The sequence below is a fragment of the Psittacula echo genome, assembly GCF_963264785.1.
Source record: "Psittacula echo genome assembly, chromosome: 4".
NCBI lineage: Eukaryota > Metazoa > Chordata > Aves > Psittaciformes > Psittacidae > Psittacula > Psittacula echo.
The window spans coordinates 15,378,797-15,397,282 of NC_137738.1; the positions used below are offsets into that span (position 1 = coordinate 15,378,797).

Below are 18,486 nucleotides of genomic sequence, written 5' to 3' on the forward strand. Positions count from 1 at the left end.
TAGCATTAGTCAGAAGTGAATTTTATTGCTGTAATAATTATAAATTATTAGTACATGTTATGCTAACCTGGAAGCTGCTCTAATTTATTAATATTTCTCCCCGACTACCAACTGCCTTTTCTAAACTCAGAATAATCCTGTATGCTCTGTAAGCTTTCTTTAGGCAAAAACCACAGCCAGCCTCTCAAGAGCACATTTTTTGCCTATTAAATACTTCTGTGCAGATCTTGTAAGCCACATTGAATTGCGGTAGTAGAATCTGGACCCAGATGTGAATCTGAGTCTGAATTTGAAATGTTGCTGAAATTCTCAGACTTGCTAAATGTACATGACAGAGGCAAAGAGGTGCTCCATTTACTTTTTCTGTACTAGTTAAAAACCTGGATTCTAACTTATCTGACATTATAGTGATAGAATATCTTTTCACTTTTAATATCAGTCTTCTACTAAAAGGAACTCTTAAAACTGCGCGCCCTTGCAGGATAACAGGCTGATACTGCTTCTCAGTTGAATACCTTTAGAATGCCCGCATTGGTCACTCATATCCCTATTTCTCTACTAAACTATCTGTGCCATCTTTGAAATTAGGATAAAAATCTAATCTCATCTAATCAAGCATAAATTGAAACTGTGTGGATCCTGACAGAAGGTCAGTCTTCCTTAACACACTTTGGGATACTTTAAAACATTCATACTAGTAGTAGTATTAATACTAATAGTAGTAATTTATTTTACTTATCCTTTTATTACTATCCTTTTTTCTTTTATGTTCACTGTACGGACTGCTTGTATTATGTTTTGTACAATGCCATTACAATTAAAGAAAAATTCAATTACAGAAATTGAAGTAATTTCATTATTTATAATTAAATGAATTCTGACACCTTGTCCAGCTACAGCTGTAATTTGAAATGGAATTAAAGATTTTATTTGTATGGCATACATGAATGTTTAATTTGTAGTAGAATTTCCTGATGATTTTTACTCCAGGAATTATAGCCAGCTTCTTATAGACCAATCATTGTTGTCACATAAACAGTCCTGTTAGGTGAATTCTTGAGTTACAGTTCACAATTCAGCTGATTAAAATCATAATATGCCCCATAGATGGTCATGCTTCCCATCCAAGATTTGGTAGCCTCAGTAGCGCAGCTGAGATGCAGTTTCTGTATATGAAAAATTGCAGAAGTAATTGTAATATCATTATCTCATTTATGATTCTATTTATCTGTCATATTTAACATTGAAGTTAAGGCTTTAGACATCTATACTGAAATACTAGACAGCAGTCTTTGAGAAAATTTCTTACAAAATACCGTCCTTTCCTGAATGGGATTTCTAGCTATGTTTGTTCTGACTATGAGGTCCAACTTGGGACTTGAGAAATCTTTTCAGATTTTCTTATTTAGTATGTTCCTGTGAAAAATACTAATTTCACTAGTTTTTATCTTCACTAGTTTTTATCTTCCAATGAAAACGTTATCTATGGGGATATGTTTGCTTAATATTCGGTTTCTCCATTGCATTCACTTCTAGAAATATAAGAAAACATTAAATACTGAAAGTACTTATATATGAACTTCTTTATCTCATGAGAAACTCCAAAGATACCTGAACTTAAAGGGGCAGAGTTCTTTTCTGAGTTAGGTAACATGTGACATATGAATTCAGAAGAATTTACTGTATGGGCTATGACTGAAAACGATGTTTGCTTATGGCAGCTCTACAGGCAGGAATTCAGGTTTGTAAGCCTTTTCAATATCCACAGAAGGAAGTAAGCTCCTGCATAACATTTAAAATGTTTGCAGTTACTTCAGTGTTACTGTTATGAACCATTTAATTTATATTTTCTAAACCAACAACCTAAAATATTGCTGCTTTTGCAGAAACTCAGTTATGGGGGGTTGGAACTATATGATGTAAAGGTCTTTTCCAACCCTACTTATTCTATGATTCTATGTTTGTGTTTGTCTTTCTGAAGTAGGTGTGAGGTGGGATCCTCTGGTTCTCAGAAGTGTCTTTTGGCAGCTTGATAAAAATACTGGCAGCTTGTTAAATTAACTGTGCTCTCCATGGCTGAGTTTAGGGGCTATCAGTCCCAGCCTCTACAGGAGATGTTGCTGGTAGAGATACCTGGGACCTCTAAGTACAGCAATAGTGGTTATTTCTGAGCCAGGCAAAGCTATGCTTTTCCTGAAGTATGAGCACTGTTGAGCTTTTACTTGCTTGGTGTTACCTTTGTACACCTGCTTTTTGCAGGTATTTTAATAGTATGACTGATTTTCACTGCCCAGAGAATATGTTTCATATCTGTGAGTGTGTCATGTGTTTTGCATGAAAACATTTATGTAAGAAATGGGGTCAAAGGATATTTCTTATGGGTATAGGTAATGAACAAGTGTGATCTAATATGAATGGGCATCAGAATTATGGTTTCTTATTTTTTTAGAATATAGATGCTGTCTGCAAGAAAAGCTTTTGTCACTGTGTTCTGCCTGACAAGGTAGTGAAAATGCATGTGAAAAAACTGAATACTTTTAAGTTGGGCAAACCTCAATAAATTACTCTGTTCTGTAAAAGGCATTTTACACAGAAACATCATGAAGTGTCTGGTATAGGTAGATGTTGCTATTGCTGCCTTTTCATTTCCCTTTCCAAGTGTGCTTTTTTCCTACATATGGTTTTGTAATTTTCTTTCTTGTTTCTGTAAGGTGATATTTCAGAAGACAGCTTAAGAGAAAGGTGCTATAGTCATAAAGAATTGATGATTATCTGAAACTTGTTTATTCATCATTATGCTATTTGAAATTGTTTCATTAATTTATTCTTAGATAGTTACTGAGGAAGTTTATACACTGGACAACAATATTGCAGTAGTTAAAAGCTGTTCAGCTTGTTTTGATATATCTGTGGTATCTTTTGGGGAAAAAAAGTAATTTAATGAACATTGTGGTTTTTCCTTGTATGTCATTTGAATGATATTTCATGGGCTGAGACAATATTTTATCTGAACTCAAATGGGGGACTATTGATAATGATCTGAAAAGTTCTTAATTAAGCTTAGTTCATCCATTATTCCTTGGGATATTTCAAATTTTTGCTAAAACCTGTTGTTTTCCAGGTGTTCTTTGTGCACTTAGATATGTGAATTTGTAAAAGAATATAAATATTTCTATCTTTTGGAACCAAAACCCCACTATTCTTCTTAGAAATCCTTTCATTCAGGACCCTCATTCCTACTTTACCAGTAGAAATATTAAGTGGTAAGTGAAAATCCACGTGTCAAATATTAGAAGAGTATGCTAATATCTGAATTCTATTTTTCTTAAGAAAGAAGTTACTAATCAGCATAAGTCACAACTACATATATTTTTCTGCAGGATGGTAAGGGCTCTGAAATCACAAGTATTTTTCTCAAGTGCTGATTAAGTCTTGGTTAGTACAATTTCTCCTGCAACGATAAGCAAGGGTTTTAGGTGAAGAAAAGTTTGATGGTTTTGCTTTGCTGTGTTGCTGCTATTTGTAAACCAACATTTTGTTTGTAATTTTTGTTAGAATGCATGAGAACCACTTTTGGCATGAACCATCTATTTGCTTTTTCTTGCCAGGTATTAAAGTGAAATTTAGAACCCAGGAACCTGATGGTTTGATTTTTTTCTCCGCGTCACCCGGGAATCAGGAAGAGTATATTGCACTTCAGCTGAGGAGTGGGCGTCCTTACTTTCTTTTTGATCCACAGGTACAATAAAGACAGAATCCTATAAAATTAGCTTATATTTTTTTTCAGTACTTCTTTACATCGTTATCCTTTTTTGTTTTTTCTTGGTTTTTAATTGATACAAGTTATTTTGCCTTTCAGAACCCTTCGGTAATTGGAGATTTTGGGGAGCGAAACACTGAAACACTAAAGCCTTGCTCATTTTTTGCCACAATTCATGACTTCATTTTTTTCCTTTCCTTTCTATGGGTTCAGGTTTTTTGTCAGTACCACCAAACACCACCTAACAGCCTGAAGTACGAAGATTCCAAAGGTGGATAGAACTAAGTTTTGAATTAGCAAATAATGGTTATATATATTTAATTACTTTTAAGCCTCCTATCTTGAGACTTTGTCATTTCCTACCAAAATTAGTATGTTGACATTAATGTGATACATATTGTCTCTTACTTCCAGTAATAATAACCATAGAGAAGACATAAAGAGGGTAATATTATCAAATAATTAAAATTAAAAAATAAGGCCACATGCCCTGCATTTCTGTTTGAGTATTTTCTATTTGCTCTGCACCCCAAACTCAGATCTCCTCGTGGAATTGAAAAGCATTACAGGCTCTCTTATATTTCATAAATATGCAAGAAACTAAGTGATTAAGTAATTATTTGATTTCCTAATGATACTGTCAGAATGTGGTATCATATATATCCATATATGTGCATCCTTTCTGTAAGGTTACTTCTGCCTCAGTGTTGCTGGAAGGCCTGGTTGCTCTATCAGCTATACCTTCTGTCACACCTCAATGTCTAATTATGTGATTGGCATTGTGTCTACTGCTGTGGAGGGGGTTGAACAGAAACGCTTAAATGATATAAACTGGTGGGGATTTATTGATTTGATGGTCCACTGTTGACCTTTGCTTCATGAGCTCTACCATGGTCCAGGCACTGGTGCTCCACAACCATGTGGAGGTGTTCTGCAGCAGTGAAGACCATCTTCAGCTCTGGAGAATCTGTAAAGGGGGCATGGTGCTGCACAGAGGCTAGTGGGTATTCAATCCCCATGCTAGAAAACATTAAATGTGCTTCTGATCCCAAGATATAAGTTTCTATTATTTCCACTGGATTTACACACAGGCTTTATCTTTTCCTTGCTGCAAACTGAATTAATATGTACTTCAATTTTTCTGGGACTATGCTTAACAAAGTCATTAATGTTGCCCTCATCTGCATTTTAATAGGTCTGTCTTCTCTTTTACACTTACACCTTCACTTAGCTACAAAGGAATTTTTATTTCCTTTGCAAGATCTTTCTAGGTGTAGTAGTTTGTTGTATTTTTATTTAGTTGTTTGTTGTTTGTTATTTAGTTGGGAATAGATATCTTTTAACTAGGATTTTAGTGCTTCAAATAGTATTCCTAGCCCTCCTTACAGATTTGCTCCTTCTGAAGTAGCTTTATGTCAGCTAGGTTGGACTCATTCCCCAGGAGATGTTGCATTTGTTTGGATTTACAGTATTTAGGGGGTGGGGAGGAGGTGGGACAGATGGAAGAGTGGCTGCTTTGGGGCTTTTATTTTTTGTTTCTTCATTCTACCCTTTTTCTTTCCAGTTTTTTCCACTTTAACTGTAAAAAGTGTATGTCTTGTCCATATTCAGTTCCTAGGCCACCTCAGTTCAGCTAATATTGCAATAATTGTGATCTTGAATTTAAGAAATTGTTTATGAATATATCTTTATTTATCTTTGTTTCATTTGAATCAGACACCTCTGTCCCATACTGATTTTTAGGATCATTGCTTCCATATTGTTCCCTCTTATGAAGTCTAAAATAGCCTATATTAGTGTTTCAGTGACTGCTCATAGAAATGAAAACAATCTGTCATTCAAGACATCCAGGTATAGTGTAGGTCTTAACATTTATTTACTATCTATCTTGAAAGCTGATGCTTTCTAATTTCTCATTAATAACGTGGAAGAGATTCCTGTGCATTCTCAGATACAGAAGTAATGTACTATGGCCCACATCAATATATTTCTTGTAGTATCTTTTTCAAAAAATTTTACCTGTGAAAATTCAGTTACCAAAATTTTTCAGTCCCCCATATCCTTAATATTCTGTGCTACCTTACTACCTGTACTTTTGTTTCTATGTTTGTTTGTTTCTTTTGCCATTATTTGCAATTTGCTGTAATGTCAGGTATCATGTTCTGTAACAGCATTTCTTAATCTTTAGTTTGGGCATCACAGTTTGCATTCATGTGCAATGCTTTAATTACTACTGACATAATGTGGTTTCTTAACCAAGTTAGATTCATTGCTTTCTCTAATCATGTTTATGGCATATATAATAAGCACTTATGGCCCTGCCTTTGTACTTTCTCTTAAAAATTGCAAACATTCCTTCTGATGACAATTGTGTCTCTGCTGCTTTTTATCTATACCAGTGCAGTATAATACTCCGTGCTCCCTTCCAGCTGTGTCCTGTCACAGGTTAATCAGTTTTACCCTTAGTCCCTTTCAAGATTCTGGTATGTATCTTTGCTCATCATCAGCAGCAAATTTTCTCTTTGTTGTATCTGCTCTGGAGATAGTCCTGCCAAGTCTTCTTAGTGAGGGGTCTTCAGCTGCCTAACTTCCTTCTCAAAGTGTTAGTTTCAAATCCTTTTCTTCCTGTCCATTCATACTTCTCTCAACTTTATGTGCATCACCATTCATCTCTTTTGTCTCCTATTTGTATTGTCAAGCTGCTATTTTTAACTTCCTAATTGTTTTACTGTCATTCTTTGCTGGTTTCTACTCATGGTCCAGGAAGCAGGAGTTTTTTTTGCTAACAGATGTCTTCCTCAGTCTTGTCTGTATAATTAAATTGTTCCACAGACCTTCCTCCAAACTCATGGTGCCTGCAAACCTTCAGCTGTCTGTGGCTTTTCTTCACATCATAATGCCTTTATATCCATCCCTAAATTACACAATCAACTCTAGCTAAATTTATAGTTCTTTTGGTGGCTACAGGTCATTTGTTCTTTTTTCCGGGAAAGCACTCAATGTTTTATACAAAGTGAAATCACTAACACTGAAAATTTAAGGCCAATCTGGAGCACTTATTTTCTTAGTAATTACTATTTCCTTAGTAATTATGACAATTCTGTTAAAAATTATTGGGATTCTTCTCACAAAATGGAGGGAATTGAATCCAGCTTTTCTATTATTGAAGATGATCCATTTTCTAACCTTTATAGCAAAAAGGAGGAACAACGAATATTTTTCTTAATGGCTTTGGTTTGGGCAGAGGTTGAAGTAGCAGGCACAGTCTGAGGGTCAGCTGTAACCCCCACCACCCCACCCCCACCCCCCCAAAAAAAAAAAAGGGAGATGGAGAATACATAGCTATGAATCCCAGATATACCTTGCTGCTTGGCATTGGCAAAACTTCAGCACTTGTCCACCTCCTCAGTGGTAGGAGTTTGAAAGAACTCGACTGGGAATAGTGTAGTTACATTCATACTTGCTCGCCCAGACAGTATCTTTGTGATGCTTCTGTGTATTTTCATGAATGTAAATGTCATCATGAAGAGACACAGATTCATATTTACTTCATTATTGCTAAGAGCTACCAAAAGTTAAGACTTACTGTGTGCCTTGGCAAACTTGCTCGGATTTGGTTCCCTATGTGTGATTTCCCCCAAAACGCATAACAAGCCATTTCACAACAGGATATTTGAATGTGATCACAGAGTCACTGGGTTAAAATGGATAAAATGTCATACAGAGGCCTCCAATGCAGTGCATACTGAACCCTGAACACCACCTTTTTCTTTTTAGTTTTTTGCCCCCTGAAATAAAGCCTGGGTTAGCCCATATGGTGTGTGGTCCCAGATTGAATTAGTTACAAATAAATGTGGTTTCTGATGTAAAAAAAAAAACAAACCTGTTAATGGTCTAGATTGTTGCTAAACATAATATGAAGAATCACTTATTCGGGCACCTGATCTTTAGAATGCAGCATCGTTTGTAACAATTTTACCGCTAACTAAGTGCACTTTGATGAGACAGCATTTAATAAAATGCTCATTAATTTCATCATTGGCAAGGGTATGCTAAGAAGTAAGCCAGTTTCTTATGTCACGCCCAATTAGCATCCCATGCTAGTAATCCCATTAGTATTGTTGAATTCACTAATGGAAAAACTAATGGGCATGCTACCAGGGCACATTAATTGGGCATGACACCAGTTCTGGTTTTAATTATTAAACTATGATAATGAAATGTGTGTTTGTAAAATATTAAAATGTTGAAATAGGAGAGAAGACAATAAAAAATAGTATGTGAAAAAGTTCACATTGGTATGTAAGGATATATAGCTTTGTATTGTTACCATGGGACAGAAGACTGCTGTACAAACTGCCTCAGTACCAAAATGTTGGCTGAAACGAGTAGGAAACATGCTGTAAATATTCATGGGGAATTATTTTTCTGTAATCAGGTATATATGTACACATCATACATACTTTCATATATACGCTATGCAGTAACAGGCCCCAAGCCAAAATATACTCTAAAATATATGCAGTGTTCATAAATCTGTATTCTGACAAGCGTTTTCTAATAGATGCACATCACTAAAGCCAGGATACTATATTTTAACAAGAAGTTTTTAGTATTAATCAGAGTAGGTACTTATGGTTATCAACAGGTTTCCTTCATGTGCATGAATCCTTGGGCCAGAAAGAACTAGAACAACTGGGGGGAAAACAGCCTGAACTGTGTGATTTGCTACTGCAAAATAACAAGTTAGACACCCAAATTATAAGGAAACTCAGATTTTTCTTTTATATATTTTTTTGAAATAGGGTTTTTTTGATTAATTTTATTATTTTTTTTAAACCATAAAGTAACTGCAGAGGTTGTGATTCTTTAATATTGTGTAGTGCCTATGAAAACAAATGTTTTTCCATTCTGTAGTTGCCTGCCACATAGGACAGTTCTATTTTGTGAATTCAACTAAATATCTTTTGAGTTTCCCGACCATTCAAGTATGGTATAAAGTCCTGAGACAGTATTACGGGAATTGTTGGGAAGTTAGAAGATTATTTGGATATAAATCTCAAGAAAATTCTTGAAGTACATTAATTTTATTTTTATTCCATCATTATATGAATTTACATGGTATTGTGGTAGTTTACAATCTTGAGATTTGGTTTGGCAGATGCATATGTTCTATTCCTCTTACTCAGCTATTCAGAAAAGATTTATCTGTATTTTATTATGGATGTCTCTAAATTCACTGCTCATATCTTTTTTTATTGTTAATGTATTAAAAAGAGTTTAAAATTGTTTTAAAAACATTTTTACAAGCATCCCTTGTACACTGAAAACATCCTCAATAATTCCTTTTTTTTTTTTTTTTTTTATTAATCTGGTTCTCTTGACATGACCTTTTCCTTCATAAACGTATTATACTCTGTAACCTAAATATTCAAGTCCTTTTGATACCAGGTTAACAGGGACAGAACTTGCATCTTTATACTGTCCTATATTCACCTCTTTTTTGGGTTCCTTGCTGTAGACAGGAGCTGCAGACAACAGTCCTGATAGGCAGTTGCTTTCTGTGGATCCTACATTGAATTGTGGCCATCAAACTTCACAACCTCAGCAATTCATGAAGTAGTTAAACAGGGACTTAATTTAAAAATTAAATAAAAAAAAAAAAAAGAACTGTGTGACATGACCTTCAATAATTTGTGCCTCATCATTTTCTTTATCAGGGAAGCCACACAGGTTTTCTATTTTTAATAGAAAGTGGATCCTTGATCCCTCATCTGTTATTTGAGAAGGTTAATTTAGTGGGGAAATCAGTCCTAAACTTCATTCAGTGCTCCAAAACAAGTTAAACAGAGGACTTCTATCCTTATTTTTGGATGATCTATACCACAGAATGTTGTAAAGTGTAATGCAAAATCTTCATAATATTCTTAATCAAATTCTTCTCTTAATAAAAAGGGATCTGCAGTAGCAGTCACTCCAACTAATGATGGTGGAAAAGAGTACAATGATAACAGTTGGCACCAAATAATTGCTACAAGAATTCAAGCATTGGGAAACATCACAGTGGATGGGCAGTACACAGGTAATGGATGCAGTTTCATTTTGCTTTGTTGTTTTGGTATTACTTAGGATATTGCTCACTTGTTTACTTTTCCACTACCTGTGTTCATATATACAGCAAAAAATTCACTCAATTTCTTGACACAATTACTACTGTTTTGTGTATGCACCTGAGGTATCTGTCTGATGTGACTCTTTGATAATTTAATAGTAAGTAGGAGGATTTTGCCTTTTTGTGCTTTTAAATCTATGATTTTGTTAACATGCTTTTGTAAAACAGGGCTATAAATATTCCTGGATATGTATGGGAAAGTATTAGAATATTCGTTTCATCAAATATCAGTATTGTGATATTGAGTTGAAAATGTGTTGAAAGCACTCAAGAATAATGACCTTTTTTTTTCAGGTTTTTCCTTAGCAACTAGTGGCAGCACCATGATTGGAGAGAACACAGGAGTTTTTGTTGGAGGACTTCCACAGGGTTATACTGTTGTAAGAAAAGATGTAGGTGAGTATGGTTGTGGTATAACATCTGTATTCTACAGCTGCATTAATGAGGGATTATAGCTGGCTTTGAGAAGAATCAAAAAACATATGTTCTCATACATAAACTTGGTGTATGTGCCAAGTGTATATTCTACCAGCAGATATCACAGAGGTGATTGCATACAAAACCAGTATACAATCAGCTGTTCTCACTGGATTCATATGCAGGTTTTCGTTTTGGTTTTTTGCATTTGAGTTTGTTTTTTCATAATTAACTAAAAGCCAAATTGTTTATTAAGTTTGTGTTCCTGTCACTGATAAGGACATGAAATCTAGCTGATGACATGATGTGAGGTGCACTAGAGTTCAACTCTCTCTTTCCTTCTTTATGTGAACTTACTGAAACCAAAAATACATGCATGTCTTCTTCTCAAACTTTGGTTCATAAAGTAATCCAGGATGCCTCCCTCAAAACCAGCTAAATAATGACAATGAGATTGACTAAAAATACTGTTTAAGAGAAAGCCATCTATAAAACCTGCTTCATATTTTTGTCCTCAGTAAAGAAAGAGTTAGCAGCTGTAAATCACTATTATTTTTATCCAAACGAGGAAAGAAACACTTCCCGAGGAAGCTTCTAAACATGTATTCATCTGCATTAGCTTTTGCAGCACTGTTTCTTTCTATACAGAAAGTGCATGCCTTTCTTCAGAATTACGGTTTTGTTTAAAGAGGGTAAACCTGCAAACTTGCTTTGGAATTTTCATGGAGTAGATTTACGCAGTTGATTTGTAAAGTGCCTGTATGCAAAATCTCACAAAGTTTAATCTTTTCCAGCTACATAGGAGTAGCTACTGTCTGTAGTGACTGGACCCATCTAGAAGTCTGGAGTTAGCTTGGAGACCAGCTTTATGAAGTCATTGATGGCTTTTTATCAATGCACACGTAGGCATATATGATAGGGGGAGGGGATGTATAAAGCATATAATTTAATCCCTGTGTTTAGTTGCAGGCTTAAACCCATTATTTTCCTATTTTGCAGGGATGAAGATGATAGTCCAGAAAGGATTTGTGGGGTGTCTCAGTGACATATATTTGAAAAAAGTGCACACTCCCTATGAAAACTGGGAATCTTTGAACTGGGAGGATGCTGAAGAGCAGAACAATGTTTGTCATATTTGGGAAGGATGCCCCATTGTTCTCTTAGAAGGAGCACATTTTCTCGGCAAAGGTAGTTTGCTGTACTGCTGCACTAACCAAGTATGTTTTTGAGATATAAAAGGTGATCATATCAAAAGTGTTGCAGTGATCTGCTTTTCAAAGCAGTTTTAGTTATATAGGATTATTTTTGAATGCTTTAAAATTTGGTTTCTGGGTAGCAAAGGCTACCACATGAAAGAGGAATTGAAATCACAGATAGATGCTGTATTGCAGATTTGATATGCATGTAAAAGGTAAGGTTTCACTTTTGAAGAGGCCCAGGTGCCTAAAAAAATGCCAGGTAGCAAAATGTGGGACATTGCACCAGTTGTTTGTTGCAGTATGCTATGGATAACTGTTCTTTACAAAACTGAGTGATAAAGTTGTAAACTTTAATCTTGAAACCTGAATTCCTCATGTCAAAGTAGAAAATAGCACCTAGATTTTTGCTTTTGGTTTCTTGAGCCTATTTATGTATTTGATTAACATAGGCATGTGTTCACTTTCTTTCAAGGGTTCTTGGAACTGAATTCAGGTGTTTTCAGTGGTGGACTGGAATTTGAGATCTCATTCAAATTTAGAACAGATCAACTGAATGGATTGCTTCTGTTTGTTTACAATAAAGATGGCCCAGATTATCTTGCAGTAAGTTCAGAAATACAAATATACTATATTCAGGTATGACTGGTGAGTGTTGACCACTGAGACAAAAAGGATAAGTTTAGGTTAGATAAAATGAAAAAGTTCTTTACTCTGAGGGTGGTGTGAGGTGCTGAATTGGGTTGCCCAAGGAAGTTGTGAATGCTCCATCCATGGCAATGTTCAAGGAAAGGTTGAATGGAGTCTCGTTTCCAACTCTAACTATTCTACGATTCTATGTCCAGCATGTAAACAAATTTCAAACAATAAGTTATTTTTGTGTTTTACTTATTTTGGAATGCTGTGCACAGCAAAGTGTAAAGGGAGCAAAAAGACTCCAACAAATGCTCAGAATAAATTACCTGTGTTATTTAAATCATAACTAAGAAAGATATCAGTATATGAAGAGCAGAATTATCCTGTTTATTTATTCTCAATTATTCTCTTGCTGGATTATAAGGTATTAGAAAAAAGAACAAAAATATGTATTAAAAGGTTTCACTTCATTCCTGGGAAAGAATAGAATTACCCAATTTCCCAGTTTTCATACTAGAACAAAATCAATTAAATTGTGAATCAAAAAGTTCATGACAGAAATTGTCTGGTATCCAGAAATTGTCTGGTATCCTAATAAATCTTTCTCTTTATGTATTTTTTATAATTGATAGGATTTCTTTATTTTGATTTGAAACATATAGAGAGAAATAAGCGTTCCATCTTAATCCAACCTCATCCCTATCACTAGAGAGAAAGCTGTAGAGGTATTAGGCAAAGTTGTAAGATAATGCCAATGAACTTTTTTTTGGTGTCTGTTGAATAAGACTGGTTTATGCTTGGAAGTACTCATACTTCCATCTTTTCCATAATTTTGTTTAAGTTTGAATGTGTTTGTTGCAGTTTTTCAAATGTTTTTGTTAGTTAAATGGCTCTGGATTTTAATCTTTTTCTTCTACCAAGAGAAGAAAATTAATATAATTAAACTACGGTCACCATTGCTTAGTGCATCAACTCTAGTTACTACTTGCAACTACTAGTAGGTATTAGAGAGGATTATGTTGAAAGTAATATCTCTTTTCAGTTGGTCCAAGAAGCAATCATTTGCATTCAGATTTCTGAGTGTATTGTTACTCTTTTTGCCCCACTCTGCCCTTCCTGCTTGTTTATTGAATTTAATTTATTTATTTAGTTATTATTATGTAGCTGTTTTGCTAATGGGAGTCATGTTTTATTGCATGGCATTATATCTAATGTGCCTTTTCTTTTAAAATTCTGATCTAAAATGTATAAATATATTTTTCTCCTTTTCAAGTCAACTATAACTTGCTCTATCTTCACTTTTTTTGTACTGACTTCTCCAGCAGTTTCTTTTTTCCTGGATTTTGAGTTCTGCTAGACCTGATTGCCCCCAATTTTTGAAGCAGCCTTAGTTAAAAATTATAATGAGTTCCAATAACAAGTCTTGCAAATTACATGTTATCACTTTAATTTTGCTGTCAAGTAATGACCGAGATCATAAAATAATAGCATAAGATGCTATGCATACACTACTGTCTCATCCTACAAAGACTTCTGTGAGTGTAATTCACAGTACAGGGGCAGTATTTATGTGAACCATATTCACAGGGACAAACATGGGTTTTGGGTTCTTCTGGAGATTCTTGCCGTGTGTAATCCTTGTTTCCTTTTTCTTGCTCTATGAAAGAATAACAGTAATAGAAGAAAATAGCTTATTGATTATGAAGGAAAAAGGGGACTCACTAAATGAAAAGTGGAGTCAGAACTACAAAGTAGTTAGACAAAACACTTTCCATCTCTACTTATGCTTCCAGATTTTTGGCAGTTTTATATTATTCTTTTAGCACTGAAAACTGTGATTAGATAATTTTTTTAGGATTTGTCCAAAGTCAAGTAAACTTTCTTTAATCTCACTTTACTCCTGACCTCAACATCTCCATAGCCTTAAGATAAGGAATTCTAGAGACAATGAGTATACCCATGTTTTTCCAACCCTTGCAGCTTTGTGCTCTGCACATACATAATGATGACTGAAGGTTTTACTGTACACTTGAGCTCACAAAAAAAGGTTAATAGAAAGTGAAAATGAGGTGTGTGGCATGCTGCGCATGAGCTACAATGTCTTTTGTTAGGAGCCTTGGTCAGGAGACGCTTGCACTGCAAAACAGATTAGAAGCTATACCACCTCTCCTGAGTGCCAGTTCAACACGATATTCCCTGACCCTTCCCTTTGCATAGGTCTCAGCTCTCTTATTAGCTTTATAGTTTTGGAATGACTATAGCTAGACAAATGGCTGGTCTGCTACCAAACAGCAAAAGACTCTTATCTTGCCTTCTGCCCAAGACAAAAAGTAGTCCTAAAAAGCTGATGTGTGTAAAGTTCACTTCTTCTGTGACTTCTATGCCCTGATAATAACTCAAGCCAGAGAATTCAAACTGATTCTTTTTGCATTCAGACACAATAATTATAAGCAAACTGTGACCAGATAAGCTAGTTGGAATCACTAGCTCTCACTCTGACATGTGTTTCCTCATGACCTTATGTGATTGAAAGAAGGTAATGTGATTGCTGATAGAGTTTGCATTACTGATTTTGATGCTGACCACTTCAACAACAATGAAAGCCTAAGCACTGTTAATCTCATGTGACAGTGGCAGCAGGTCCCAAGGCATGGTAACTGATGATTTTCTTCTACAAAGCTACACAGTAAGAAAAGAGTCCTGCAGGAACCTTTTCAAAGGAATTGCACTTCAGAATAGCTGCATGAAGTAAGGTAACTAGAACCCAAGATTAAAGTGCTACCTGTGGTGGAAATAAGGAGGGGTGTGAAATAAATGTTTTGGGAACTCAAAGTGGAAATCTTTTTATTAGCAAAGGTGTGGCATACTCATGTGGGACTTGTGAAGGTGATATTCCTGTTAGTCACCAGTGATTTCTATCTGGTGTCAGGAAGAGATTCCCGTTTCCTGTCCATTATAGTAACTGATTCAGAGGAGGCTATTGAGGGGTTTGTGTTCAGGCCTCTGACCTCTGGCAGGTCTGAACTTGGCTAGTACCAGTACACAACATCTTCTGGCCTTTGTCATTTCAAGGGTGCATTGCTGACCAGTCTTCAATTTGTAATCTGTCTTGACTCTCAGTCCTTTTTCTTCAAAGCTGTTTTCTATGTCTAGAATACCAGTGGCAGCCCCTTTGTTATCAACATCAAACGTGCTGAGAGTACACCCTATCCTAGTGCTCAGGTACTTAATAAAATCTTTAATCAGAATCAATCCCTATGTCAATCTCAGAGACATGCCACAAGCTTCCGGTAGGCCTCTAGAAGCTGTTCTTGCCTCTCATGTCTTCCAGATTCAGGCTAAGCTTTTGTAGTTTCTCGCTACTCGTGTGGTGAGGGACGGAAGCACTAGTTCCCTCCGAACTAGGGCTGAGACATAGAGCATTCACGGAATGCGGGTCATCAACGATTTATTGCGCAGTTAGAATTCCTTATATTTGCCGCCTAAGCACCTCCCCAGGGTCAGCTGGTTCCTGTCCCTCCTGGCAACCTCCCGTCCATGCACCAATCCCTACATCTCCCCCGCCTCAAGACTAGAAAACTCAGGGTTTTAACAGCTATTCCAGATAACAACTTACAACTCTTATTAACTAAGTAAGAAAGGTTTGTGCCACTAAGTATTCAAACATGGTGCATATTACATAATCAAAAAAGAAGGAAACAAACATCCTAATACTAATAAACACAGAGCGTCAGCCTAAAGGGACCTAAGACGCAGGTGTTTCCGGCCTGAGTGATGTCGTATTCAACGGCCGGCCACAAAGTTCATAAGGCACATCGTGACTGGATCTGTGAGTGAAGTCATCTGGACACACAAGGGCCAGGGATGTCATTTCACACCTCTTTCCATCACTCTCTCCCAGATATAGCCGAGCGCCAATCACCACCTGTAAAACATAGCTCAAATACAAATTTACAGACACAACTATAAATATGGTAATAACCATTTTGCCGGTACCCAGCGTAGCCCAGTCTCCCCCTCTACACAGGCATAGCCTCGTCCGTGAGCACGCAGGGCAAATGGACCTATCTTACCCTTTTCCGGATCTTTCACCCATACCTGCGGATACGGGGGTTTGCCTAGAGGTGGAGCAAAGTGCGAGCTCATGGGGGATTGTTCACTTGATCCACACGAGAATTGATTTAACTAGTCAGAGCAGAAAGTAAAAGTCAGTGCACACAGACTGCAGGAGCTCCTCTGGGTACAGACTCCCCCGCCTCAAGACACATGAGGCGAGCTTTCAGAGTCCGGTGTGCGCGTTCGACGATAGCTGGGCCAGTGCTGTTATGAGGACAACCAGTCTTATGTTCAATGCCCCACTGTCGTAAAACCAAAGCCACCAGTTGACTTGAATATGCTGGGCCATTGTCGGTCTTGATCTGGCTAGGGCCTCCCAAAATCGCCATGATGTCGTGCCAATGCAAAATGGCCGCCTTAGCGTCTTGCTTGCATTGTGACGTAGCCAAGATGACACTGCTACAGGTATCAACCATGACATGTAAATAGCGCATAAAAACTGGAGCACAACAGTCAGGAACTGGCAGACCTTGTGCAACACGGTCTGCACTATTGTTACCTTCAGTTAGGAGTCCAGGGATGTGCGAATGACTATTACAGTGATTTGGGCAAATTTCAGCAGCTCGCTCAGACAAAGCCTGAAAAAGGACTTGCGCACACTCCATCGTAGCCTCAATGGCCAATGGGGTCCGCAGACCACTGTCGTAGCACAGTAGTTACAGTATATGCTTCCAGAAATTGAACTGCTATTGGCTAGATGTAACCAATATAGATTGTGATTGGCTCAGAAGTGCAGTCCACACATTTTGAAGCAGATAACAAGCTAGCTAAAATTATCCATTCGCTACCTTTCTCACATAACTTGCAGTTTCACCATCCCGCTCCCACATCTTGTTAGCCTTGAGCAAATGCCAAGTTCCTTATTCTACTGCACGTAACTGTCCTTTAGTAACCTAAGGCTAGGCCTTGCAGCCTAGGTAACTTGAGTTCAGACCTTGCAACTTAATTCAGAGTTTGGCTAAGACCAAACAGCTGGGATTGCTCACATATTGATTGTTCAGCTGTATTCTTCATAACCACCATCTCCTAAGGCTAAGACCTCTGGGTTGGTCACGAAACGTCCACCGTCCCTTAGCCACTCCACAATTCCCTCTTTTTGTTTTTGAGCAAAGCTGACGGATGTTACATTTTTCTTAACCATAGATATCACACACCGCAACATATAACTTGCTACTAATACAAATAAAACTAACACACATAATATAGTTACTCCATCCATCATCTTTCGTTAGCCTTTTAACCCCCTCTTTCAATTGTTGTATACTCTTATAAATTGATTCCAAATGATCTGACAAATTCATGCAGCACATTCCCTCAAATTCAGCACAACCATGCCCCTGTGCCAACAATAAAAGTCGATTGCTGCCCTATTTGTAAGGTGGCATGACGCACACTATCAACATCAGTCAAGAGCCCACTCAGTGCAAGCATAGTAGCATTTGTCAGTTCCTTCTTATCTTGCTGGGATTCCTTCAGCTTTTGTTGTCTCTTGGTTCATGTCCGACTCCACGTAGGCACTTGCTGATCTGGGTACATGGCTGTTCTTTGCCAGAAAGTCATTCACATCTCCGCCTTTTTCTTTTTATACAAGCCAAACGTGCTTTGTAGCACTCATAATCATTCTTTGGATACATTAAAGATACACAGCAACAAAATCAAAATCGTTAAAATGACAATAAACACCATTAGTTCACCTTCCACTAGAGCAACCAGCCAACCTGTCAGTCCCCATTCACCTAATAAATTGTCCAGCCAAAAGGCTTGCCCATCCTCATACACCATGTGTAAGATCTTAGCATGTTTCCATATTTCTTCAACAGAGGCCAATCACAGGCTGCTGGGTCTGCCCTTTTTCTCCTGGATGTCTCTTTGGTAACAGGGGAGGCCATCCCCTCACATCAAGGTCTGGCATGGCATGTGTCCCCACCGCTCCACACCTGCCGGGTTGCAGCCAACAGCGGAGCTAAAGGTTCTTCTTGGTGGCAAACACAGAGGCCAACCCAGTCTTGCCCTTGACTGTGGCAGCAGGCATTGGGTCAACCTCAGGTCTTGTACCTCGTTGTCAGTGCAGAGTTTCACCTGCTTCATCCAGTAACAAGTTGCTACTGTGGCAAAGCACACACAGGTTTACATTACCAGAGTAACTATTACAGGTTACAACAGCATGTTGAAGATGCTGATGGCAGCAA

The 18,486-nt window shown here is 37.1% G+C and overlaps 1 protein-coding gene across 1 annotated transcript in view; it reads left to right on the forward strand.

The window, feature by feature from the left end:
- USH2A (usherin) overlaps positions 1-18,486 on the forward strand; it is a gene marked incomplete at both ends in the record, with an annotated part of 378,822 nt that overhangs the window by 133,138 nt on the left and 227,198 nt on the right. Inside the window, 5 exons of the mRNA XM_080614877.1 lie at positions 3,609-3,739; positions 9,716-9,842; positions 10,227-10,328; positions 11,349-11,537; positions 12,021-12,151. Of these exons, the coding sequence (XP_080471003.1) occupies positions 3,609-3,739; positions 9,716-9,842; positions 10,227-10,328; positions 11,349-11,537; positions 12,021-12,151 (680 nt within the window). The remainder of the gene's footprint in view (positions 1-3,608; positions 3,740-9,715; positions 9,843-10,226; positions 10,329-11,348; positions 11,538-12,020; positions 12,152-18,486) is intronic.